The sequence below is a fragment of the Epinephelus fuscoguttatus genome, linkage group LG7 (assembly GCF_011397635.1).
Source record: "Epinephelus fuscoguttatus linkage group LG7, E.fuscoguttatus.final_Chr_v1".
NCBI classification, from domain to species: Eukaryota; Metazoa; Chordata; class Actinopteri; order Perciformes; family Serranidae; genus Epinephelus; species Epinephelus fuscoguttatus.
Window position 1 is genome coordinate 32,866,718 of NC_064758.1, and position 26,008 is coordinate 32,892,725.

The 26,008-nt window shown below is 40.5% G+C and overlaps 1 protein-coding gene and 1 long non-coding RNA gene across 3 annotated transcripts in view; one reads left to right on the top strand and one right to left on the bottom strand.

Moving 5' to 3' along the window:
• Positions 1 to 975: 975 nt before the first annotated feature.
• col2a1a (collagen, type II, alpha 1a) overlaps positions 976 to 26,008 on the top strand; it is a 29,044-nt gene continuing 4,011 nt past the window's right edge. The window contains exons 1-49 of the mRNA XM_049580261.1: positions 976 to 1,242; positions 3,339 to 3,545; positions 4,712 to 4,728; positions 4,870 to 4,902; positions 5,674 to 5,706; positions 5,883 to 5,936; positions 6,256 to 6,357; positions 7,359 to 7,436; positions 8,023 to 8,067; positions 8,213 to 8,266; positions 8,561 to 8,614; positions 9,017 to 9,070; positions 9,175 to 9,228; positions 9,322 to 9,375; positions 9,492 to 9,536; positions 9,677 to 9,730; positions 9,866 to 9,910; positions 10,909 to 10,962; positions 11,392 to 11,490; positions 11,795 to 11,839; positions 11,962 to 12,060; positions 12,157 to 12,210; positions 12,315 to 12,422; positions 12,524 to 12,577; positions 12,702 to 12,800; positions 12,942 to 12,995; positions 14,420 to 14,518; positions 14,673 to 14,726; positions 14,824 to 14,877; positions 14,980 to 15,033; positions 15,818 to 15,871; positions 16,621 to 16,665; positions 16,824 to 16,922; positions 18,822 to 18,929; positions 19,090 to 19,143; positions 19,251 to 19,304; positions 19,406 to 19,459; positions 20,065 to 20,118; positions 20,206 to 20,313; positions 20,420 to 20,473; positions 23,524 to 23,577; positions 23,708 to 23,869; positions 23,965 to 24,072; positions 24,661 to 24,768; positions 24,969 to 25,022; positions 25,137 to 25,244; positions 25,343 to 25,396; positions 25,512 to 25,619; positions 25,720 to 25,773. Of these exons, the coding sequence (XP_049436218.1) occupies positions 1,149 to 1,242; positions 3,339 to 3,545; positions 4,712 to 4,728; positions 4,870 to 4,902; positions 5,674 to 5,706; positions 5,883 to 5,936; positions 6,256 to 6,357; positions 7,359 to 7,436; positions 8,023 to 8,067; positions 8,213 to 8,266; positions 8,561 to 8,614; positions 9,017 to 9,070; positions 9,175 to 9,228; positions 9,322 to 9,375; positions 9,492 to 9,536; positions 9,677 to 9,730; positions 9,866 to 9,910; positions 10,909 to 10,962; positions 11,392 to 11,490; positions 11,795 to 11,839; positions 11,962 to 12,060; positions 12,157 to 12,210; positions 12,315 to 12,422; positions 12,524 to 12,577; positions 12,702 to 12,800; positions 12,942 to 12,995; positions 14,420 to 14,518; positions 14,673 to 14,726; positions 14,824 to 14,877; positions 14,980 to 15,033; positions 15,818 to 15,871; positions 16,621 to 16,665; positions 16,824 to 16,922; positions 18,822 to 18,929; positions 19,090 to 19,143; positions 19,251 to 19,304; positions 19,406 to 19,459; positions 20,065 to 20,118; positions 20,206 to 20,313; positions 20,420 to 20,473; positions 23,524 to 23,577; positions 23,708 to 23,869; positions 23,965 to 24,072; positions 24,661 to 24,768; positions 24,969 to 25,022; positions 25,137 to 25,244; positions 25,343 to 25,396; positions 25,512 to 25,619; positions 25,720 to 25,773 (3,498 nt within the window). The 5' untranslated portion in view covers positions 976 to 1,148. The remainder of the gene's footprint in view (positions 1,243 to 3,338; positions 3,546 to 4,711; positions 4,729 to 4,869; positions 4,903 to 5,673; positions 5,707 to 5,882; positions 5,937 to 6,255; positions 6,358 to 7,358; positions 7,437 to 8,022; positions 8,068 to 8,212; positions 8,267 to 8,560; positions 8,615 to 9,016; positions 9,071 to 9,174; positions 9,229 to 9,321; positions 9,376 to 9,491; positions 9,537 to 9,676; positions 9,731 to 9,865; positions 9,911 to 10,908; positions 10,963 to 11,391; positions 11,491 to 11,794; positions 11,840 to 11,961; positions 12,061 to 12,156; positions 12,211 to 12,314; positions 12,423 to 12,523; positions 12,578 to 12,701; positions 12,801 to 12,941; positions 12,996 to 14,419; positions 14,519 to 14,672; positions 14,727 to 14,823; positions 14,878 to 14,979; positions 15,034 to 15,817; positions 15,872 to 16,620; positions 16,666 to 16,823; positions 16,923 to 18,821; positions 18,930 to 19,089; positions 19,144 to 19,250; positions 19,305 to 19,405; positions 19,460 to 20,064; positions 20,119 to 20,205; positions 20,314 to 20,419; positions 20,474 to 23,523; positions 23,578 to 23,707; positions 23,870 to 23,964; positions 24,073 to 24,660; positions 24,769 to 24,968; positions 25,023 to 25,136; positions 25,245 to 25,342; positions 25,397 to 25,511; positions 25,620 to 25,719; positions 25,774 to 26,008) is intronic.
• Positions 12,862 to 25,548, bottom strand: LOC125891206 (uncharacterized). Of its 2 annotated transcripts, none has more exons than XR_007449612.1 (10): positions 25,507 to 25,548; positions 25,107 to 25,214; positions 24,668 to 24,757; positions 23,958 to 24,086; positions 23,678 to 23,849; positions 20,022 to 20,116; positions 16,789 to 16,902; positions 14,959 to 15,071; positions 14,404 to 14,498; positions 12,862 to 12,993 (listed from the first exon to the last, which is right to left on the bottom strand). It is a non-coding gene; the product is annotated as an uncharacterized LOC125891206 (long non-coding RNA). The 2 variants fall into 2 exon arrangements; XR_007449613.1 differs by lacking the exon at positions 25,507 to 25,548 and adding an exon at positions 25,325 to 25,436.

The following is a 26,008-nucleotide window of genomic DNA, read 5'->3' on the forward strand; positions in this document are numbered from 1 at the left end:
GTACAAAATTCTAACACTGTTAGCGTCACGTAAACCTACTGAAAAACACTGACATTTGACTCTGATTTCATGTTTCAGAAATGTAAGGCTTTGTGTAGAATTTGCTATTACAACAAATAGCAAGTGGTACTTTGTTATCAGGCAACGATGCATCAAACTAAAATCCCTATCAGAGGGAAATGAACCCAGCCATACCCATGTGGATTGGTTGTTGTGTAAGGATCATCCATTAGACCAGAATGGATCTTAGATTAGACACAATCAGAAGATGACAAAAGCTGCAAAAGATGAGCAAGCGATGAAGGCAAAACTGTCAGTTCAATCTCCACAAAATGTTCTTTTTCATCTGAGTCAAAGGTGATATTCATTGAATCAAGTGTCGTCTTTGCCTCACGGTATCGTGTCTGTTTTTATTTTTTTAAAAAGCTATTATTTTTATCAACTTACAAATTGGTCAATTGGAAATTAACTTTTTTAGCCACCTGCCACTGTGGCTTGTGGATTCCAAAATCTATCAGCCACTCAACAGATTACCATTGCTTTTTTTCCACTGGTGAGTAAAACAAAGCCACTTGCATATTTTACCGGCATTTTCTGGTGGTTGGTGCTAATTTCCAACCCTGCTGGTCATTGCAACACCAAGAATTTGCCCTGAAATTCATCTTAAGTTCTTCTGGTGGAGTCAGAGCTTGACCTGTGCTCTGCTGCTTGTAGCTCCTTTTCTAATGTGAGTGAAGGTGCATCTCATGGCCAGGCCAGGCCAAGCAGGTCAAGAGAGGAAGGAGGGGTTGAGTTAAAAAAAAAAAAAAAGAAAAACCCTGGGAGAGTAGATGCTGCTGAATTGAGGGGAGGGAGATGAGGTTCGGGTTTCAGCCTTACAGGGGGTCTGGGGGAAGGACTGGTATTTTGGAATATACGAAGATCCATACAAGGCACAGTGGACATAAAACCGCGGTGCTTGCCCTGACGCGGTGGGTGCAGAGTGCCAGCTGGGGCCCCGCGTTGGATTCCACTTAGATTTTTGGAGGGTTTGACTGCATGGTGCTATAAGGCTCTGGGACCAAACACCTAACACACCACTGACTGAAAGTCTGGTCAGACCATCTCTTCACTTCTCACCCAAGCTACTGCATGTCTAATATTTAGACATGTTCAGCTTTGTGGACTCAAGGACTGTTCTGCTACTTGTAGCATCCCAAGTTGTTTTACTATCCGTGGTCAGATGTCAGGAAGAGGACGACCGTAAGTTGCACTGTTTTCCTTGATTTTTTACTTTTTACTTGCAAAAAGAAATGTGGACTGTTATTCTGATGACATTACCGACTTCTTGTTGTCTTCAAAATCATCTCTACCTGATGTTTCGGAAGGAAGGTGGAAAGTAAATCAAAACCCGGTGGTGTGAGAAATGAAGAGCCCAAAGAACCAAACTCTTTTTGGTTTGCTGCCATGACCAGTAACATTATATGCTATTCCCAGTTATATAGTTATAACTGTTTCTTAGAAAGTGAGTGCATAATGTTAAGCAGGCTACCTAAGGTCTTTTCAAGTAATCCAGTGTATTTCTTTCTGAGGAGAAGAGAGGTGAGGCTGACAAGGTACATCTGTGAGGGATGGAGGACCAGGTGAACAAGTGTCCACTTGTCCTCACCTGGGTCCTGCTGCTCAGCCTCTCCTACTGTGTATGTTCCTACTGTAGTTCTCGTTTTCAGCTACAGATCTGCACATAAGCCTATTGTGACCTTAAATGCCTATGGATTACTTTTTTTCTACCATTAAGTGGCAGAAACACTTGTCTGTAGATTGCAAGGGCGTAGGATTTGTTACAGCATTTGAGGGGACACATATGAAACAGGGGGTTTGGGGTCTAGAAAATTTTGAGCGTCAAACACCTCCATTCTGGGGATCAATTTGCGCATTTACAGTGTAAACATCTTTAATTTTGTCAAAGTGAAAGTCCTCTGCTACTTTTCTGTTTTTATTGAGGGGGCCAGATGCATATATTCTAAATATTGAGAGGAATGTGTCCCTTGTGTCCCTCCCAAAAAAGATCTATGCCTATGGTAGATTGTGTAACAAATGAGGATTTCTTGAAAATTAATCTCAACAAAGTCCTGTAGACAAAATGTAACCGTCACCCACAGGGTTTGGCTGAGCAGATTCAGGACTTTTCATGATGTGAAGTGACAGGGTCAGACAGTGCTTGACCCCAGGCTAGCAGGCTCAAAGGGTAGCAGGAAGGAGAGGACAAGGGTCACAGCAGGGAGTCAACAGATGATGGACATATAGCTGTATTTATAGATGAACTTTACTGCTTCCAATTCCCTCTCTCATAGCATTAATCAGCTTTTAGCATTAAATTAACCCTTGACTTGTAATAAGAAAGAAGTGGTGGAGGAGTAGAAAGCAAAGCTGCAAGGAGCCTCATTCCTAACTACACGTCTTTGTAACATGCAAGTGCTAAGAATCACTTTCACAAATATGCCTCAAAAACAAACAGCAGTTAGTAGGCCCGGCCCTGAGCTGTATACATTAAACAAATCACCCTCTCTTAATTCCCCAAAGTGTTTGCACTGGCGCTTGACACAGCTATGGGATCCAGATGGAGAAATTTAGAAGGAACCCGTGTTTACTTAAGGCAGCAGCTTGTCAATTGGGCACAGTATCCCTGTAAGAGAGGTTCATTCATTCAAGGAGGAGAGCAGGCCTGCGGGGTTAAATATACTCAGCCAGCGACATGAAATACCTCAACCAGGGCTTCAGACACAACTGTTAACTGTGACTCTTGTTGACATTACATTTTATCCTGCTGTAAAAATTCTCTTTACTATAACGTAGAGCATTGTCTTGCCTTCTTGATGAGATATTTTTAAAACTAGTAGTCCACAGCTACTGATTTGCACTAGTGTATTTTTGGGTCAAGCCACCACCTGTTCATCAGCATCAAAGCAACAAGGCCAATTCCTCCTTATTCATTAACATGCAGTCACACTCAAACTGTTTTGTGTTTTTGAATGCCATTTTTTGTGTACTTTGCACTATTTTATGAAGGTTTTTTTTGACACAGGATAACTTTTATCTTTCTCCATCCCCCTTCATTCACTAACCACTCCTCCTCCATCTTACCCCCATACTGCTATTACTCCTCCTACTTCCTTGCTGTGCCTCTTGACCCCCTTTCATCCTCTTCCCTCTCTTAAACCAACTTTTTTTTAACATCTGCTTTACCCACAACACTGCATAATCCCCCAAAACCGTCTCCTATCTAATTCTCTCCTCAACCATCCTCCCTGTCTTCCTCCTCTGTCCACCTGCCACGCGCCCCCTGCTGGCCACCACAGAGGAGGCAGGTGGCTGCATCCAGGACGGCCAGCAGTATAATGATAAGGATGTGTGGAAGCCCGAGCCGTGTCGCATCTGTGTGTGCGACAGCGGAGCGGTTCTGTGTGATGAGATAATCTGCGAGGAGATCAAAGAATGCGCCAACCCTCTCATCCCATCTGGAGAGTGCTGTCCCATCTGCCCTGCTGATGCCAGTGCCCCCATTGGTTGTAATTTATTTATTCACATACCCATAAATAAATTACTCTTTTAGCTTGCGTTCATCTCACCCTGGCTAACACTTTTGAATGGGGAACTGCCTCAGGACCCAAATATCCTGCCTGATCAGGGCTGCAGCAGTCACTGATTTGATTTTAATAGTTTTGGCTGCTCTGAAACATTTCAGTTTTATGATTTAGAATCAGTCAATAATGATGTTCCCCATTCCGAAGTGGCCCTCTACATGGTGGTTTGGATGGAGACCAGATAAACAACATTATCAGGATCCTCTCAGTCCCAATGAAGGTCTGCTCCATGTGGAGTTGGATGGATCCTGAGATGTGTTGTCTGGTTCTCACCTAAACCAGTAGAGATGCTTCTGCTCATTTTAACTCAAGACGAAGCCTTTGTTCATACTAAGCCTCAACTCAATGATTTATTTGACCCATTTGAAGGTCTTCTACAAAATTAATGTGTTTTCCTTAAAGTTTTCCTGACTTTTAATGTATAAGGCCTTATGTTAAGACTAGATAGATAAACATGTCAGAGGTTCAAGGCCTTGTAAAGAGCCACTGTATCCCTGTGATGTCCTAAGAGACCTCCTGGTATATGAGAATTATTTGACTGATTATATATAACATTAAGGAGACAATACATACAGGTGTTTTTATATTTAAAGTAAGAGTAATATTGCAAATCACAACTTTTGCTGACATCTGACTTCCTGCTCAAATTTGGATCACCCAGGCCATCAGATATAGAATAAGTTTAAGGTTACAGTCAACATAAATTCATTACCTTAAATTTTGCCAGGCTTTATCCAATAAGCTAAGCTAGGCTGCTACAGCTTGCTTAACTCTTACTTACTTTCATATTTAGCTTTAATGACTGGATCGAAAACTACTTAACTCTCATCTCCTAGTCCTTGCTTGCTTCTGCTTCATCCTTCTCGAAATTACATTTCACCATTAATATAATCTGGATGGATTCTTTCCCTTGGGTTTGGTGAATGGTGTTTGATCACTTTAGCATCATTAGATTTCCTTGCAGGTCTCCTTTCCTACGAATCACAAACTAGGATTCAAATCAGTGAAAAATGTTTTTACTTACTTGTACACTTTTAATGTTTTGTTCTTTTTTTCCTCCTCCTTCACACGTCTGTCTGCAACATCAGAGACTATTGGTGCAAAGGTGAGGCAGTGGGTTATGGGAAAATACTGATATCCATTCACTCAATGAGTAACAGTATGGAAATATCTGTGGCATCAAGTAGTTTGTTTTTTGATAAAGTGTTTCAGGCCACTGACATCACTTTTGTCTTTTATCGATCAGGGCCAGAAAGGTGAACCAGGAGATATTGCAGATGTAAGTATAAATCCTTTAGAGTTGGTCATACTGAAGTAATTTCTCACTGTACAAGAGACTTCCATTCTGACCTGTTTAATACACATACGTATTATTAGCCTGTGTGTTAATTCATCTCAGAGAACAAACTATCAAACAGACTTTTTCTTCCTCTGTTGATTTTATTTATACTGAACAATTACACAGTTTTGGGACCGTTCAGTGTCCAACAGTGTGCCCATTCATGCTAGTGTTATTCACCTACACAATACACATATTTCTCAAGATCTTGCTTTGATGATTTTGACATTTCTCTGTGGATATGACATTATCTTCTTACACTGAGAAAGTATCCATCATTTGTTATTCTTCCATAATCTTTTTCCCAAGATTTAAAGATTTTGGATCATTACAGGAGCAATTTCTCACTCATAAGAGGCTAACTACAATGTCCGACAATCCCTCAATGAACTCTCTATCATACGAGGAAAAACCCCACATTCCTTGGACATAATGAACCCAATCAAATCCTCTTAGATCCTCTCAGCAACTTTGCTGCAAGTGCACATGTCAGGTGAACAAAGTCAGCCAAACCAGAGGTTAAGAGGAGGTTATGTTTTTAACAAAACTTGTCCCTGTCAAACGAAATCCTCATCAGATTGTGTTTTTAGCCTGATTTCCACCTCCTACAAAGCAGGAATGTTCAGGAAGTAAGACAACTGGACAAAACGAGAAAGATTGACCTTGTAATAAAGAGGCATTGACACAAGCTTTCTTTTTACCTTTGTGCAGGTTGTAGGACCACAAGGACCACCAGGCCCTATGGTAAATATTTTCCATTTTTACTAATTTTAGTGAGATTTTTAAAATTATCTTAATTACATTCAGTCTGCACTTGTGCAGTGAGGATGTTCATTAATAGACAATAATAGTATTTACTTTGAACAGGAGTTTTATCCATCTCGGGAATCTTACTGAGACAAATATCTTTGTTTTTGCAGGGCCCCCCAGGTGAACAGGGATCACGCGGAGAAGCTGGCGCCAAGGGTGATAAGGTGAGCAACAGCCCATTGTGTCACAAAAACCACCCCCCCCACCAATCTGCTCAGTGCAGCACTCAGAAGAAACTGTTCAGCATTAGGCTGCCAAATATTGGGTCAAACAACAGCAGTTCTAATCACTATAATAACTGAACTGACAGACTTCTGTTGTAGTTTGACTTTACAGTGTACCTGCTCAAGGTTGAGACATCCAAATTATCATGCAACAGATACGAGCTTTTCCATACAAATGTTTTGTAGGTGCTAACGAAAGAGCAGTTATTATTTCTGACCTGAAATCTCAGAGAAAATCACCCTGTCTCTTTTTCCCTAGGGAAATCCAGGACCTCGTGGAAGAGACGGTGAGCCCGGCACCCCTGGAAACCCCGGACCCCCCGGCCCACCTGGCCCACCTGGCCCACCTGGACTTGGAGGGGTGAGTCTGAGGGCACCTCTGTAACACATGGCACAAACAACAGTTGGACATAAACTCATCTTCTTTTCTCAGATTTAAGTTTCAAGTTCTTGATTATCATGTGCACAATTATAGAGGCAGTGTGGATAATGACAATGAAAATCTTAGATCAAATATGTATTAGAAAAGAAAATCACGCAAGTAAAAGCAAAATGAGATCTGTAAACAGAAATAAAATATAGATAAAGGAATATAAATGTGTGTAGACAGTATTTGCAAATGAATAAACTGAATGTAAACAGGACTGTGGTAAACATATAGATGCATAATGAGAAGTAATGAATACACAGAGGCATAAACAGTTTGTAAAACAGTAAGTAGAGTACATTGGGTCAAAGTGACCATGACAGTGTAATGCTTCTATCACAGTTTTACTCCCACACTCCTATATCTATACTTTACTCCTAATCATATCACACTGTGATAGAAATGTTTGGCTAAGCATTTAAAACGCAGGTATAAATATTCACTTAAAGATGACATGGTGGTAAATTGTTCATGTAAATCACAGACATAATTAGTGTCTTTACCATCACTACATCCATTGTTTGCTCTATTTGCCAAGTGCAGGATAAATTGAACCAATGAATGACTGTTTGTGCTTTGAGACTTTGCTTTGGCTACATTTGACTTGATCCATACATTAATTTTTCATTCAAAGAAAGAAGAGAGACTATGAATACACACTAGAGACCCACTGTCCTGGATGGACCGCAGCATTCTTGTATAGCATGCTTTCACAGAGACATTAAGGGTGAAAATGATGCTTATCTTTAGCAGGGAGCAGGTGAATCTTTTCCTCCTGTTTTCTTTCATGCTAACTGAAGCACCATTACACTCATTAATTTGCTTAATGTTGTTCACTTGCTGCTGTGTGTAATGGCCCACTTAGCTCGGGCAGCTCAGGCAGGATAAACTACATTAACTGAATCTCAGTCTCTGTCTGTTTTGTGCTTTCACAGAACTTTGCTGCTCAGATGGCTGGAGGTTTTGATGAGAAGGCTGGAGGCGCTCAGATGGGTGTGATGCAGGGACCAATGGTGAGTAGCACAATGTACAGGAAGAGTTTATGTGTTTCATGTGTTTATCTCTTACAATGACACAACATCATGACTGAAACTTAGCTTGTCTCAGTGTTACTGCTGGGGATGGTAAAAAATAAAATGTGAATGTTCATGAGATGGTTGAAATGCTGCCACCATGTGGCCAGCAGTTTTATTCTAACACAGAGATTTTAGTTGACTTTTTTTTTTTTTTTTTTTATCAGATTCCTCCCTGATGTTAACACTGAACTGGAGCAGAATTTTACTCTTCTTTAAAAGGACTATGATCCACATTAAAATCTGCTTTAAAAGCCATTTTTAAAATATATAGCATATCTTAAAATTCCTTAGAAATATGTTTTGCAGAGGTTTTGTAGGAGAGATATTGTACGGGGATCGCAACTTCAAATTGAAGAGATAAGTTTTCAAAAATCTTCTGAGCTCAAAATGGAGTTAGGTTTACATTTTTTCCATCACTCTCAATATGTAAAAAAAAAAAAAATCAAGCTATTTATTTAATTAATTTGTCACACTGTGTGGTATTTATGAAATCAGGTGAACTTACTCTGTGTTTCTCTTTCAGGGTCCTATGGGTCCTCGTGGTCCCCCTGGACCTAGTGGAGCTCCTGTAAGTACATTCATTACAGCACAACATCATTATGAGATTATTTATCATAATCAAACAGCCAGTGTGGAAATATACTGTATAGTGAGGAATTCTTGCTATGACTTAATAAATCCCTCATACTTTGCTTTGTTATTTGCACCTATAGGGGCCACAGGGTTTCCAAGGAGCCCCTGGTGAGGCTGGAGAGCCTGGTCCAGCTGTAAGTATTAACACATATCCGAGAATGCACCCCTTCGCTTCACAGACTGACTTTAAAATGCTGTAATGTAAAGGGGTTCACCAACATTATCAAACAGTATCATGAGCGTATTTAAGTTCATCTCTCTCACAGTAAAAATTATTGTTGTTGTCACAAAATTTGAACTGTAGCTGCAAATTTAGTTTAACAAAATGGGCAGTTATGAAGGTGATGTTTGCATTTTGCAGCACAAAAGTCTTTCTTACTGTCTTTGGAGCAACTGTCACTAATGAATTACCTTTGTTTTTACAACAGGGATCAATGGGACCTCGTGGACCACCCGGACCCTCTGGAAAACCTGGAAGTGATGTAAGAGTCGAGACTTTATCTTCATATATAACCCACAGCTCAGTGAAACACAAGCGCAAAACTAAAGCAAACCATAATGTTTATTAACGGAATGAAATATTTCACAGTAAAAAAACGTTTTATCATCATATGTCCCAAATAACAATGCAGCTATTTCACTTTTTTGTCATACCATTATCTCAGTGATGTTCCAATCCAACATAGAAGCAACTTTTTATGAAGCGCCCTACACTCATACGTACCACCAGGGGGCACTGTATGTCTCTTAACAATACTGATGATGACTTCACAAAACACAGGCTGCATCATGCTTATCTTTGAAGTGAAGTGCAGTGCAGCTGATCAAGCAGGCACTGTCCACTGGTTTCATAAATAACCATTCTACTTCCTGTTTGTTTCCAGGGTGAATCTGGCAAACCTGGCAAACCTGGAGACCGTGGACCTGCAGGGCCTCAGGTGAAAAACTCCAGGATTACACCACGTCACAGTCAAGAGAAGAAAATAGAGTGTAGAAAAGTAATAGTTTTAGTGTGTAAATATATTGTGCTTCTGTAACTTAGGGAGCTCGTGGATTCCCTGGAACTCCTGGACTTCCTGGAATCAAAGGACACAGAGTGAGTGAACCTTGCAACTCATGCTTGTACATTACACCTGAGGACTGACTGATGTGTGAGGTCCTGATGAGTCCTGTCTGTGCTTGTCTTTAGGGTCATCCTGGTCTGGATGGAGCTAAGGGAGAAACTGGTGCCGCAGGAGCCAAGGTAAAACCATCACATGGATTTTTTCGTTGCAATATAACCAGATTTTAATTGCTTAGCAGTAGTTTCTATCATTTTCTGCTCACATCTTCTAATTGTCTGATCTCTGTTCCCATCAGGGTGAGAGTGGTGCTGCCGGAGAGAATGGAGCCCCTGGACCCATGGTGAGTCTCCAGTGCTTTATCTGGTCTGCCATAAAATAGTTACAGAGTGGGATGCTCGGGAATATAAATAAGAGGTTTGTAAATTCAAGCTGTATGTTTCATAATAATCAAGATAAACTGACTGGTATCTTCTGCTGCAGGGTCCACGTGGTCTGCCTGGTGAGAGAGGACGTTCTGGAGCTGCTGGAGCCGCAGTGAGTAACAAACTCATGTCTGCTTCAATCCACAGTGTCAATATGTTTCTAGTTTTCTGTATAATGTTTATTAAAACTTTAAGGCCTCTTCATCACAGTGTACACAACTGACTGTTCTGTCTTTCTGCTCCTCAGGGTGCCCGTGGAAATGATGGCTTGCCTGGTCCTGCTGGTCCACCTGTGAGTATTATCATCATTACTTTGCATCCAATAGATGTTCGTCTTTGGTAATGTTTATAATAATTTTTGTTTTTTATTTAACTTTGTTTATTGTGATTTCTGATAAGCGGTATAATACTGTTTGACATATTCAGTGACATTATTTACACAATAAAGACAAAAAACAGAACGTAGTGATGATAACAAATAATAATAAAAGCAGCAAACCCTCAAACGTCAATTAAATTATATGACATATTACAGAACAGCAGGTCATTGAATTTTCTTTGCTCATAATGTTTTATAGTATTATTGCCTCTGATAACACAGCACCAAAGTGATGAGAAATGAAGCTGCAGATTTTTTAACTTCAGTTTTTACTGATGATTTCAACATGTAAAAACATATAAAACTCCCAAAAAACAAACAAAAAGATTTCATTAAGTAGTTGCATTTTAAACGTTCATCCATTCTGTTTCATCAACTAAATCCGGTTTCCTTTCTGTAGTTTTCGTCGCTGAATTGTAGAGCTGCAACAATTATTTGATTTGTTTTCCACTATTAAATTAATCACTAACTAATCTGATGAAAGCCAAAATTCTCTTAAAGTGCAGCTTTTAAATGTGAATATTTTCCAGTTTCTTTACTCCTATATGACAGTAAACTGAATATTTTTGGGTTGTGGACAAAACAAGACATTTGAGGACATCATCTTGGGCTTTTGGAAACACTAATCAACATTTTTCTCGATTTTCTGACATTTTATAGACCAACAAATTAACCAGTAATTCAAAAAATATAATTAACTGATTAATCGACAGTGGAAATAATCATTAGTTACAGCCCTGCTGTTTTGGGAAGGGAATGATATGTGTTTCTCCTACTTTATTTCCAACCGGTGCATCTTGCAATCTCAAACAACATTTCAGTTTTTCTATTATGTAGATTTCCTCTGCTGTCTCTATGTATTGTTCCTGGGTAGGAGGTTCCTAACCTGTAGATTTGTGTTCTGTCTACAGGGGCCTGTTGGTCCTGCAGGAGCTCCGGGTTTCCCAGGATCTCCAGGAGCCAAGGTTTGTACAGATCATGCCATCATAAACTAGATTTTTTTTTGTAGCAGACCCAAACATAAAGCAGTAACAGTCTTGTGAATGTCACTTGAACTATTTGTGGTAATTGCACCTCTTGGTTGCCTGGTTCTTGTGGTAACTGTTTTTTTTTCATACACAAATGATATGCTTCAGTCGTGTATTCTACAAACTACTCTACAATCTTCTCAAGAAAGAAAAAGATGCTTCAAGAGTCATATTCTGTTGGCTTAATTAAAATAAAGGTCATGTTCCTTTAATATACATGGGAATCTTGTATGGATGGACAGAACAGGTCCAAAACACACCATTATCTTCAGCTGTGCTATACAGAGGTTCAAGTGTTTGATTCACAGGTAAATGAAATGTTTTTCTACCTGCTGCTGAGAAATTACATGTGTCCTGTCCTGTCAGGGAGAAGCTGGTCCTACTGGAGCCCGTGGAGCTGAAGGAGCACAGGGACCCCGTGGTGAGGCTGGTACCCCAGGATCTCCTGGACCTGCTGGAGCATCGGTTTGTTTATTTTGATTTACTACAGAGTTATTATAGTTTTGTATCTTTTAAATTAGTTTTCATTGTAATTTCATTTTTCAGTGTTGGTTCTCAATTCAGTTTAGTTTCAGCTAGTTTCCATTTCAGTGTAGTTTTTTTGTTTTAATATAGTTATTAAAAGTTTTGGTATTTGAAGGCAATGACTCACAGTCATGTCTAATACCCTTGCAACATACAGCAGTACAATTCTTACACTGTGCTGGTTATTTATGGACTTATTGTCTCCACAGTATGATGCATTGCTTCTTCTTCTCTGTCTGTATAGGGTAACCCTGGTACTGATGGTATCCCTGGAGCTAAAGGATCTGCTGTAAGTTCACTCTTTGTTTATACGTGGTTTTTGCGTCCTCCATCACTTAATGTTTCTTTATAATTCATAATATTACTGTTTTACTTTATTCTGATATTTGGTTATTTCTCTCTTCCTTGAAGGGTGCTGCTGGTATTGCTGGTGCTCCTGGATTCCCCGGCCCCCGCGGCCCACCTGGACCACAGGGAGCTACAGGGCCTCTGGGGCCAAAGGGACAGTCTGTGAGTCACTTGGGAATAATCTAAAACTCTGTGAAACCTCAGTATTTGTTTGTGGTATGATTGTTTATTGTTGTGTCTGTCTTCTCTCTTGTCTAGGGAGACCCTGGTCTGCCTGGGTTCAAAGGTGAAGCTGGACCTAAGGGAGACCTTGTGAGTTGTTTCCACCTTTTGACTATACATGGCATAACAACTGTGAAGCATCTTGTAGAATTAAACTGAAGAGAAAAATTACTTATATATCTTAATTCTTTCAGGGCCCTGCTGGTCCCCAAGGCGCCCCTGGCCCTGCTGGCGAGGAAGGAAAGAGAGGTGCCAGAGGAGAGCCCGGAGCTGCTGGACCACTCGGACCTCCAGGAGAGAGAGTAAGTCATCAGGGTGTGCAATAACATCAGTAAAAGGTGACATGAGAAATTTTCCTGTTAATGCACAGTCTAACTAAATTCATCTCTGTGACCCTTTTCAGGGAGCTCCTGGTAACCGTGGTTTCCCAGGTCAGGATGGTGTTGCTGGTGCTAAGGTGGGTGCTGACTGTAGCTCACTGACACCATGAACTTCATTTGCAGCACAAGAAAAATGATCAAAAGTTAGCTGTCATATTTCCACCAGATTGATACTTAATTAGCTGATCTTATCCTCTTTAGGGTGTTCCTGGTGAACGTGGTTCTCCTGGTGCTGCTGGGCCCAAAGGTGCTTCTGGAGACCCTGGACGCCCAGGAGAGTCAGGCCTTCCTGGAGCCAGAGTGAGTCAGAACAGTCAGACAGAGTTGCTCACACGTCTCAAACCAGATTGTGGTTGGTTTGATGTGGCAGATGTTATTTCATTTTGTTGAGATTCATCCCACTTCTTGACTGATGCTGATGAGCATGTGTGTCTGTTTCAGGGTCTCACTGGTCGTCCTGGAGACGCTGGTCCTCAAGGCAAAGTTGGACCCTCTGTGAGTACAATATTAATCCTTAGATGTCACCTCAAGTCATGCTTAGAAAAGGATGCAGCATTTCACTTCTTATATAATACAAAGCATTTTAAAACATCTTAAGAAAAATGAAGAAGCACAACCTCACTAGTAACAGTTTGATTTGTTATGATACACTGGCGTCATAATTTATCAGCTAATCAACTAATGCAAATTCCACCATTGCCCAGGAATTCTACATGACCTTGCAATTTTTTTTCCAATCCCTGCAACTTTTCCACAAATTTGACCAGTCATTGTAGTTTCCCACAAGTTTCATCAATCATAACAGCCCCCCAGTGTAATGTCACCAAACTCATTTCCTTGTCTCTGGTTGTGAAGATGCGGACATGTGAGACACGAATGTCTCACATGTACCAACCCCAGTTTTTCTGCACAAAAGCAGGGGTAAACTGTTTTGGACCACGTGCAAAGTTGTGGTGGAACACAAGCAAAAGTCATCGACTGAAAAAAAAATTCTACCACAAAACACACCCAGAGAATGGCTGTAATGAGCTGACAACAGACACAATAAATCACTATGACAGAGGCTGTTGCATCCAGATTTACTGCACGCATTGAAAAAGATCAGGAGAGTTTGAGTAAATATGCAGGATAGGGTAACGTTAGTGTTAGTATAGATAACAGACTCACAACAATGTGACTTTATTCTCATTGGAACAAATTGCCTTCAGTTTTTAATGAATTATACAAAAACTATTCTTGCAACTTTCACTTGCTCCTGCGAAGTCATGGCAAGAAAACACCTCAAAACACTGCATCATGCCTCACAATATTTTAGTAAAGCTGCTGTTTGCCTGATGAAGGTCTAGTCACTGAAACGTTAAAGCATTAAAATAATGATTTTTGCAAGTTAGACAGTGTGTGGAAGTCTTTTCTACAAGTGAAGCTGCTGTGAAATCAGGCACTCTAGACCACAACAGTCTGTCCCCAACAAAAAGGCTGTGAAATCCTGGAGCATATAGCAGCAAAGTGCACAAAAAGTAAAATTTACTTTCAAGGTTAGAGACTTCAAAATGGGAAAAAAAATACAGCAGATGAGGCGTTCAAAGTGGCTTCCCAGCAGCGTTTTAAACAGATCATCACTTAAGATATGACAACACTACTTCCCATGTGCTCACAAACACAGGAAAAACATCAGTCAGGTGGCACAGCACATCAGAGAGTCAGTTCCTTTACATCTTCAATACATGGAGACCACACTTTAATTAACGTGTCACAGGACCCACTCAATGTTCGTCGTATTTTCTCGAACTGGAACAACAACAATATAAAAATCTTCATGCATATGCAAGCAAGGTGTACATAATAAGCACACACAAGTTAAACTCCCAAGTTAATATCTGTTATCTCACTGCTGATGTCTTACCTTGTGCCTTTGACAGGGTGCCCCTGGTGAAGATGGTCGCCCCGGTCCACCTGGTCCTCAGGGAGCCCGCGGACAGCCAGGAGTGATGGGATTCCCTGGACCAAAGGGAGCCAATGTGAGTTTTTATAAGAGCAGAGTACAGACAGATCAGTAATACAGCTTTTCAGTGGCCAGATATCACCACAAACACTAGTACTCTTGGTAACCTTGTAGCATTCAAAGCTAAAGAGACTTTCTAAGGATCATTCATTGTGATTTCTCCTCAACAGGGTGAACCTGGAAAGACAGGAGAGAAGGGTCTTGTGGGTCGTCCTGGTCTGAGAGTGAGTACATTGTCTCCATAAATACTTCACTCACAAGTGGATTCATTATTTTTCTGTCTCTGGATCAGTTTCTATAATTTAAATACTCTCTGAACAGGGTCTGCCTGGAAAAGATGGTGAGACTGGTGCTGCTGGACCTTCTGGCCCCGCTGTGAGTATTTCACTGTAATTACATGTTGGGAGATACAACTTACACACTCTGCTGCTCTTTGTGTCCTTGACTGATCATTACCTGTGTTTGGGTTCATCATAGGGACCTGCTGGAGAGAGAGGAGAGCAAGGACAGCCTGGACCCTCTGGCTTCCAGGTCAGTTTATTTTCTCATGAAATATCAGATACACCAGCCTGGGAATGAGAAAAATCAATATTATATTGGTATGATTCAGATTCTGTAGTGAGGAAGAGGAAAACCAGTTGCATTTGTTTTCTGTTATCCACATGTTGCAAGTTTGTGGACTAATATCCAAATTTAGCTACACCCACTCACCATTCATTATAAACCAACACCTTTCAACACCCCAAATAGTGTATACAGTTATTCTGTTAGCAAATGTTTTGTTTCAACATTAATGGAGACAAATTTGAAATGAAGGGGGGTGTGGGAGTCCTCCATCAAGCATCGAACACTTAATTTCTTGTACTAAATTGTGCATCTTTTGCATCATTTTATGGAGTATATGTCTTTAATTTTGTCAAAACAAAAGTTCTCTGCTACTTTAATGTTTTTATTCTTCTAAATCTTGAGGGGGGCATGTCCCGTGCAGCCCCCAAAAAATCTACACCATTGTCTGTTGGGTAAAATATTTATATTTAAAGCGCATTTTTCACAGAGCATTTGTTATCAATAAAAAGTTTTATCATTTTAAATTTGCCATATTTTAAAGATGTAATTAAAAATGTCATCAGGTAATCCTTGACAATGTAACTGTAATTTATTACACATTTTTAAAATGTAATCTTTGCTGATTATAGTAACTTTTTTTATTTTGTTTTTTTTTGTAATGTAATCCAAATTACATGTAACCTGTTACTAGCCAACTCTGTCAGCCCTATGACATCACATAATTAATCTCTTTGATGTTGTTGGACAGGGTCTGCCTGGACCATCTGGTGCCCCAGGAGAGCCTGGAAAACCTGGAGACCAGGTGAGTGATCTTAGTAATGAACCTGTTACTCTGGATTTGTTGCACGTGTATGACTGTGATTGTCGCTGTTGACAAGCTTCTTCAACCTTCCGGACACAAACTACAAGTAGTAGAACTACCTAAGCAAACCACTCCTGGAAATACCAGCAGATGTAGAAATTAAGGGAGTGAAAAGGTGAAAGATGAGCTAACACAGTCTCTGGTTCAAGATGGTAAAAATAACTTGGTGTATTTCTGTAGCAGAGAAGCCACTTAAATATTCTGATGCTAATGATTAATGATAATCACCAACTGGCTGTTAAACACACTCATTAGTCATTTTACAACTTTTTACATCTATGTGAAGTGGCTCCTGTAACAACATTTTACCTTTTGGATTAATAAAATATTGATCTATATAATACAATACAACATGTTTGCCAAGGTTAAACATCTTGATCATATATCTATAAATCAGTTAAGATTTTTTACTTTTTGTATTTAATTTAATTCAACAGATTTTTCAAGTTCATGAAAACAAAATTATTCTAAAAGCTGAAAATACAGTTTATTTTCTGCAGGTCATAAGTACTTTTCTGCAGTTCAGTTGTGTAAAAGCTGCAGAATGGTTTTTGAGCCCAAATGAATGACATTACAACACTGAATTAAGGTTATATTTAGATTAATTGTCTTGCCTTTTGATATTAGGACTAACAATGAAAGCTTAGAAGTTTAGATGTTTGTAATAATTTGCTTTTCTCTCTGTACAGGGAGTTTCTGGAGAGGCTGGAGCTCCTGGTGCTGTTGGACCCAGAGTAAGTTTCCATGTTAAAGCCTCATGTTTTCATTTCCAGTAAATATACACATTCAATTATGACTGATCTGCTGTTATGCATATTTTTACATACGACCTTACAAGCACTCCTCACAACACATACCTGAGTTGATTCAGTGTCTTCTTGCCTCCTAACAGGGTGAGCGTGGTTTCCCTGGTGAGAGAGGTGGTGCTGGAGCTCAGGGTCTGCAGGGACCTCGTGGACTTCCTGGAACACCTGGAAGTGATGGACCTAAGGTCAGTGGATGACTTTGAGGCAGTTTTTAGATTCAAATAGTTGTTTTTCTGCCTTTCTTACATGTCAGTGAGCATCATATTTACTAGGCCACACAACAGCAGCTCCCCCACAGCTGTTTAAACTATTCACCATGTCTGATGTGCAGCTTGAAAGAACCTGTACATGAATCTGAGGAGACTGGATTTACATTTATAAGATAGATGCACAAAATGAACTTGATGTAGGGGTGGGAATCTCTCTGCACCTCTCAACTCAATTCAGATTCACAGGGCGATTATTATCAATTCATCTTGATGCATCAATATTTTGAATTTCCATCTGTAATTCATATTTTCTCTCTGCGTGACTACTTTCAAAACATAGCATATTTGTTAAGATCAATATTTAAAATAAACAGAACAATTTACTTCCATTATCTTAGATTAATACAACAGAAGTAACAAATAGAAGAGACTTAATTCTTCCATATGCTTGCTTTTAAGCCAGGGGGTGCTAGTGGGATTGTTTCCATCTGTGGCTGCTCACCACTCGGCAATCCTTACCAAAACTTAAGAAGCAGCCTAGCTTAGAACAAAATCACATTGCATACTGTCATGTCTGTTACGTTTACCATCTGACTGGTTCAGCTGTAAGGAACGTACAGCCAGGTCTTATGAAAGTTATCATAATGTTGAGAATTGGGTTTCAAATGTCGATTATTCACTTTTCTGCGTTGAGACATCATCTTACAAGACAGTTCAATTTTTCCCCCACCCCTAACTTCTTGTTCTACCGACTAGTTTCCTCATTGTTCTTGAAAGTTCAATTACACCTCATTGCTGTTAATTCAAGCATGAAAAGAACGATTATTAATATTCTTTTAGCCACTCAGGATTGTCCTAAGATATCCTTGTCTAACTGACTTCCTGGCATCTCTGCTGGTTGCCTGGCTACCTGACAGTGACAGCAAGACTCCAGGAAGTTACTGCTTCCAGCCAAGAAATAGTCTGGCACATAACTCCCTGTCAAACACAAAGTGTTGTTTTAACGCTTTAGTTTTTGTATGGATTAAACAAACAAGACATTAATTAGTGAGCTTTGCCTGCTGGTAGGCAGGTTCATTACCTTTCGACAGAGCTAGGCAAACTGTGTCTGTCTCCAGTCTTTATGCTAAGATAAGCTAACCAGCTGATTGTAGTTTCATATTTACTGTACAGACATAAGAATGGTTTAGACCGTAACAAAAAAGCGCATTTCTCAAAATGTCAAACTATTGTTTGAAATTAAATGCAGTGAAGCTGTGAAGACCTCTCTGCTCTAGACATGTTTAATATGAACCTGCAGCTTTGGTCAAGCTCTCATTTTCAGGGAAATTACGACATATGTTAGATGAACAGTGAAACTTTATCAGGATATATTTAAAGCTTTTCACAATATTTATAGAATAATGTATAATCAAAGGACTAGCATGCCCACACTGAAGGGCAGTATATTTCTGTCAAAGCCTGAAACAAGTCCAAGACGAACTCGGACTTGGTTTGACAAACTCAGTAGGAATTCTGTCTTTATCTTCAAACCTGTTCCAAACCCGATGCAGTTAATGCAAACACTCTGCTTCAGTGCTGCTGCTGAAACATGCAGACAACCCTCTTTACGCTGCCCCCTCTATTTCCTTTTGTCATTTGGACAACAACCTGAAAGGCAACATAGTGAGGAAGTGGATATTAACTGGGAGGTGAAGCATGAAGCTTCATGTCAAGTGAGCTGAATCTGACCCGAACCCGAACACCATTTGGGAAAATTTGTCCAGACTCTGCCTGGTTCGGCTCGGGTATCCACACTCAGGTTCAGTTCGTTCACAGGAAACTAATCGACATCAAATAATTTGACTGACGAGTTATCTCCTGATTGTTATTCAGGGAGCTATTGGACCAGCTGGCGCTCCTGGATCCCAGGGACCCCCCGGTCTGCAGGGTATGCCTGGAGAGAGAGGAACCGGTGGCATCCCAGGACCCAAGGGAGACAGAGTGAGTAGCAGATTCTGTTGAAAGCTGTGAAAATGGACTTTTGTTGTAATATTATGGATTATTTCTTCAGTTGAATCGCACATACAGTATAACAGAGCAAAAGTAATGACCGAAGGCCTTGTAGTTTCACCAATGATTAACAAGAAACGTTCTTTTGCAGGGTGATAACGGACAGAAAGGACCTGAGGGAGCTCCTGGAAAGGACGGTAGCAGAGTGAGTATAAAATAAATCTCTTTGTTGACGGTCATCAAAGAAACAAACAAAAAAACATACAGTGACACACAAAGTCTCGATAACGTGTTTCCATGCTCTTTCCTCAGGGTCTGACTGGTCCCATTGGTCCTCCTGGCCCAGCTGGACCTAACGGCGCCAAGGTAAGAAATATAGTGCTACACTTTGGATCATTAAAGGGAAATGATATCAATGAAGTTGAATGATTTTGTTTGGTTTGACTGACTGGTTCTCTTCTGTCCAGGGAGAGACTGGACCCACTGGTGTTTCTGGTGCTCCTGGCGCTCGTGGTGCTCCTGTAAGTACTTCTTTTTGTGTCTCGTGCACACAGCAGGATACACCACAAACTGATCAGCTGGTGTGTGTGTAACTTATGTTCTTAATTTCTGCATATGATAAAATAAAACAAATGAGAAAAAATACAGTGACATAAGAAAGTTTGATGCTACTGCCCATAGATTAATTAAATTAACATTACAATAAAATAAGGGGTCGTCACTAAGATAAACGTGAAGTGTAGAGACTTTGCAAGTGAATATTAAACTCAGGTCGGACAGCACTGAGACTTTGCTTCTCTCGGAGACTGTACCCAGTGGCAGACAGAATTGTTTAGAGAAAACTAGGATCATAGTGAACCAATCTCAACTTCGATGGTGTCACTATTCTATAGCCATTACATTAAGCAATCAACATTAACTTCATAATAAGTTAAAGCAAAAAAAAGAGTCTAATTCCATTTTAATATTATTGTATATTTTCAAATGTTTTCTCCTTTTTCTATATGAACAAAAAACAGTAAACCTTGTGTCAAAGAAGAAATTTTAAAATAACTGATAATATAAACAGCATCAGTATCTCACCCTACGCTCGCCATGACCAACAGTCTCTTCTGTCCTCCTGCAGGGTGACCGTGGTGAGGGCGGACCTCCTGGGCCTGCTGGATTTGCTGGACCTCCTGTGAGTAAAGTCACCACAGACATGACATAACTGAAACATCAAATGTTTTTAATATAATAACATTACTGTTCTGTTTACAATCTCCAGGGTGCAGATGGTCAGCCTGGTGCTAAGGGAGAGCTTGGTGAGAGTGGACAGAAGGGAGAAGCTGGTTCTCCTGGACCTCAGGGACCATCTGGAGCTCCTGGACCTGTGGTGGGTACTTAAATATTCACATAAGGTGTCACATCTCTGTATAGTTACAGTGCTTTAAAATCACTCTGGTTTAATATCTACATTAATTATTGTTCTTCTCTTTCAGGGACCTACTGGTGTAACTGGACCTAAAGGAGCACGTGGTGCTCAGGGAGCTCCTGTAAGTAATGCCTATCTAACTGAAATGGAAGAAGTCTCTGTCTGTACGTTTGTCCTATAATTTTCATGACAATCGTTCCTCGGACCGACTTACTGGATGTATTGCTGAGGGCTCAAGGTAGTGCGGTGTTGGGTGTGAGCTCTTGAGAGCTATGGGACACATTTATAGAGTGCTGCAGGGATGAGTGCTAAAACCCAGAAATGATTTAGCTGGTTTGCTCTCCTGTTTCTCTCGTCTTGAAGGCAGTGGGTTTTGGGTGAGAATAACACAAGCTTAAGAGACTTTGATGTTTTGTTGTATGACATAAAATACGAAACCAAATACCCCACTTGTAAATTTTGAAGCTTTTAAGTGTCTTAAAAAAGGCAGTTGCTAACAAGTGGCTGAATGACACTTAAAAGGCTGTCAGGAACATTAAATGTCATCATGCCGAACACAGCTTTACAACCTTATTGTTGTGGCAATGCTGAAGTCATGCACACCTCAAAAAGTATTAAAGTGGTGTCTATTTGTTAAGATTATCTTGCTGAACAAAACATGTGACTATCATAAAGTTTTGTTGCCACTGAGCTTCATTTCTGCAGTTATACAAAATCTAATGGAAAAATCCCATTGGCTTTTTTATTGAGGGAACCAGGCAGATGAAAACTTAAGGGTTGGCCTACAAAAAATGTAATCCCAGCAGTACTCTATTAGTAGTGTGTTATGTACACACTGTGTAGTGTATTAAGGGGGAACCCATATTAACTGTTACACCTTGAACAGCAGTTTCGCTCTCTGTTGCTCACTACAGTACATCAGCAACAGAAGAATAAAGAGACTGGAGATGTTACATTGAAGCAAACTCAAACTTTCAAGCATCAGTGATGGATCTTGACATGTGTACTCAAGCATTGCTAGGGGATACAACTACCAGTATGACATGGCAGGTTTATTGATCAGGACAACAGGAGGCACAGTTTTCAGTTTTTTGGATGAGCGATTCTTGAGAAAGCTACAGTGGCAATAATGGAGGCTGAGCAATCAGCCTGTTTAGAACAGGCAGGTTTTAAATGGGCACTACGCTATTAGTGACTTAATTACATGAACTTAATCGCACAATACTTCTGCTGAATGCAGATACAGATATTATACATTACAATACATATACGGTGAACTTCAAAGTTCTAGACCTTGACTGACTGATTTGCTCATTGATTCATTCATTAATTTGACTGATTTAAGAGATAAGTGGTGTGGTGTAGTGTAGTGTACACTTGTAATTACTTTTTTTGTCTCATTTAATCCTAAAACAGTAATATTTGGGTACTAGACTGTTGGCTGGACCAAACAATCCATTTGAACCTGGAAATTATAACCAGTATTTTATACTATTTTTGGACATTTTATTGACCGTGCAGTCAATCATGAACAGTAAGAGTGATCAGCAGATTAACTGATATGGAAATAATCATCAGGTGCAGCTCTAAAGGAATTTATAAACATATACAGACAAAATACAACATATATAATGTCAGGGGTAGCTACATTGAATAAAACAAAGACAGTAATGCTGACATAGACTAATTTACATACAATATATTTCTATTTTCCATTAAGAATATTACCAGAGCTAGCCTCCCTAGCAATGTGAGCTCCAATACTGAGGAGCAGGTGCCTCTGATTTCAGTCAGATGACATTTATTTGCATGAGCTAATATCAGGCCCACAGCAGTAACAGTTTCTGTCTCATCCTAAGCTCTCAGATACGATAAGAGAAACCTGAGCACCAAAAGCAAAACATGATGTTGATGTCAGATAAATATATAGGAGGAGAACTGTACAACCAGCTGTACCCAAAACTGGCAGCATAGCAGGCCATTTCCAGACAGCAGCAGACATTTTGACTCATAGCAGGAAGAAACAATTACAGCAATAACATTAGTGACTGTTCCATTTCATTCAGGTGTCCCAGTTAAATTGACAGTGTGATAGTGAGCCCATATGCACAATACCAAGAACCTGAAGCCAAAGCAGCTAAATGGAATTCAGCTCTCATTCATTACTATTAATTACAGTTATGCTTTTCCTACTTGCAGAACGTGGGCCTTTTGCATTCAAGCGAATCTGTTACAAGTTCTCTGCTGAACAAGTTCATGCAATGCTGATTAACTCTATTGCTAAACAAAAGAATTGACATGCTCGATTCACCATCTGAGAAATCACAGTGTGCCGACCCAAAACTCACAAACTGAATATATCCAAATGTCAGCACTCACAAATATCATATATATCAGTCTTTTAATAAGGCACAGCAGTATCACAAACGGACGCGTTTCAGCACTTGGCTTTCCTCAGCGTGATATATATGATATTTGTGAGTGCTGACATTTGGATTTATTAACTCTATTGCTGCCAGGAAATGATCTCTGTATTTTGCAAGTGGCAGCTTCTGGGGCGTAGAAATGAAGCCAATACTGAAGTGCTAAAAACTGCAGTTCCTCAAATGGCCACTTGAGATCAGATCAGATAGCGAGTCAATCCCCATAGACCCCCATATAAAAATGCCCAACTTTACAGTAGAAATAAACGTGTTTACAGCCCATAGCTACTTCTCACAGTTCATGACAACTTTATGGAGGGTAAATTTTTATGTAACTCACCCGTTCATATTTTATTAAGGCTTAATGTTACTCACATTTAAGGGTCGGGCTGCTTGACTTCACTACAGTCTATGGGTCAAATCCACCCCTCGCTCCTCCCCTCTCATCCTAATATGGTCACTTTTGGCTCCAAAAATAAAAGATGGCGACGACTGAAACGCTGAACTAGAGGCTAAAAACTGGAAGTCCCCAAATCAATAGGTGATGTCATGGTAGCTATGTCCCTTATTACATACAGTCTATAATATTTCACAGTCTACTGGAGTAATGGTGTCCTGTGTCTGTGGTGACTTTTGCTCAGCAAAATGCAATGAGAGAGTTAATGATCAGAGTAGACTTATCTTTAAATATATCAGGTCAACAGGTTGGGTATGTTTTGGCTTACTGAACTCTTTTTCCCTTTGGCAGGGTGCTACTGGTTTCCCTGGTGCTGCTGGCAGAGTTGGACCTCCCGGCCCCAATGTAAGTGTTTCATCAATAACAAATTCTCGGAGTGTAAATTAATTTACTGAGTCAATTTAAAACGATCTGTGTACATTTTGGAGTGTACATCATCTCTTACCCACTGAAATTCCTCCTCGTCCCATCACAGGGTAACCCTGGCCCTGCTGGCCCTGCTGGTTCTGCTGGCAAAGACGGACCTAAAGGTGCTCGTGGTGATGCCGGCCCCCCCGGAAGACAGGGAGACGCTGGGCTTCGTGGACCTCCTGGCGCACAGGGAGAGAAGGGAGAGCCTGGAGAGGATGGACCACCTGTGAGTTCCTGAGAAAACATCCAGTCTCAAATAAACTAAATGAGAACTTCACCTTAACAAGAACATTTCATGACATCTCTTTCCTCACTCTGTAGGGTGCTGATGGGCCTTCAGGTCCTCAGGGTCTGGCTGGATCTCGTGGTATTGTTGGTTTGCCTGGTCAGCGTGGAGAGAGAGGTTTCCCTGGTCTCCCTGGACCTTCTGTAAGTGCTTTCATCTATACAGAGGCCAGATCAAACCCAAACATTCTTACATTTCACACAATTACATAGGCCACACAGCCTGTGTGTGTGGTGCCATCGCAACAAAACTAGACAGTGAAAGTGTTTTCTTTTTTTGTCATATTGACATCACACCAGCAGAATTACACATCACTACAGTTTCAGTATCTATATCTATAAAATATCTCACAGACATGTACAAAAAATATATAAATATTTATTTTTGACTCAACAGTTCTTGTTTCAGTTTCAAATTAAAAGCCTTTAACTTACTGTAGTTTATCTTAGGTTTGCCTTAGACGTTAGTTACATTATCCTTGAATAGCAGTGTAATAAGAAAGATAATCTACAGCATTGGGTCATTATTAATATATATTGATTGATTCAGGGTGAATCAAGACCCCTCCACTTCACATGGGGGTCCTGCATCACCCTGACCTGCTCGCTGTACATCATCTCTTACTCAGCCAACAGAAACAAAATACTGATCCAATGAAAGTCAGATGATTATTCTGTCTGCCTTCTATGTCGACTACTAAAATCTAATAATAATATGTCCTCTGTGTGTAGGGAGAACCTGGTAAACAGGGAGCTTCTGGTTCTGCTGGTGACCGTGGACCTCCTGGACCTGTGGGACCCCCTGGACTTAGTGGACCTGCTGGAGAGCCTGGAAGAGAGGTCAGTGACAACAACATAATGTTATAAATCACAGCGTCAGGACATCAGCTGTGCACCAATCCATTGCTGTAGAAACAGGGATCATAATTACAGTGGCAAAACTTCCACAATCAATCATTCACTGCTTTATAATCGTCCACATCTTGCTATCTTGATCTATCAAATGCCATATCATTAACAAAGATGTTTCTGTATCTCAGGGTACCCCTGGATCAGATGGACCTCCTGGAAGAGATGGAGCTACTGGAGTCAAGGTGAGAGACTTCAGCCTCAAATAAAAGACCAGCAAATCACACAGAAATCTACACGATCTGCGAGTTTGCAGAAATTGTTGTTACCCTGACTCATCGCCTCATGTCCTCCTGTAGGGAGAGCGAGGTAACACTGGACCTGCTGGCGCCCCTGGAGCTCCTGGTCCCCCTGGTTCCCCTGGACCTGTCGGACCCCTTGGCAAGCAGGGAGACAGAGGAGAGAGTGTAAGTAGCAACACAGAAAAAAGGCGCAATGTCAGGTACTGATCCATATTTTTAATGTTATCACGAGGAAACACTCATACTGTTATTTCTGTCTTTAGGGTGCTCAAGGACCTGCAGGACCTGCCGGACCTGCTGGCGCTCGCGGAATGGCTGTAAGTATCATCATAAGTATCATTACATTTTTTGAATTTTAATTTGATTTAGGTAATTAAAAGCACCACATGTATGCGGCCATGCATTTTAATACATGTTTAACATTTACTCAAGGGACCCCAAGGACCACGTGGAGACAAAGGAGAATCTGGTGAGACCGGAGAGAGGGGACAGAAGGGTCACCGTGGCTTCACTGGTCTGCAGGGTCTTCCTGGACCTCCTGTAAGTAATCCAAATCTAATAGTCCGTCCCTGTGGTACCATTTTTCATCTCACTCCCCTTCATCTGTCCGTTAAATCTGTTACTGTCCTCATCCTAACAGGGTCCTGCTGGAGATGCTGGAGCTGCCGGACCTGCTGGACCAAGCGGAGCAAAGGTGAGGAAACTGAGCAAAAGAGCAAACGAGAAGAGAAACTCTTATTACATTTCCATCCCGCGGCTTAAACGCCCCAGATATGTGATGGTAATGAAGGGCACAGGTTAGTCTTTTTGTAATTCTCAAATCACCTGATGAGGATGGGGACAGGAAAAGGCCAATGTGCTTTAATTACCCACCACTGTGATAAGATGGGCAGCTGAGGCATTTTGTAATTACTCTCTGTGAGGAAAAG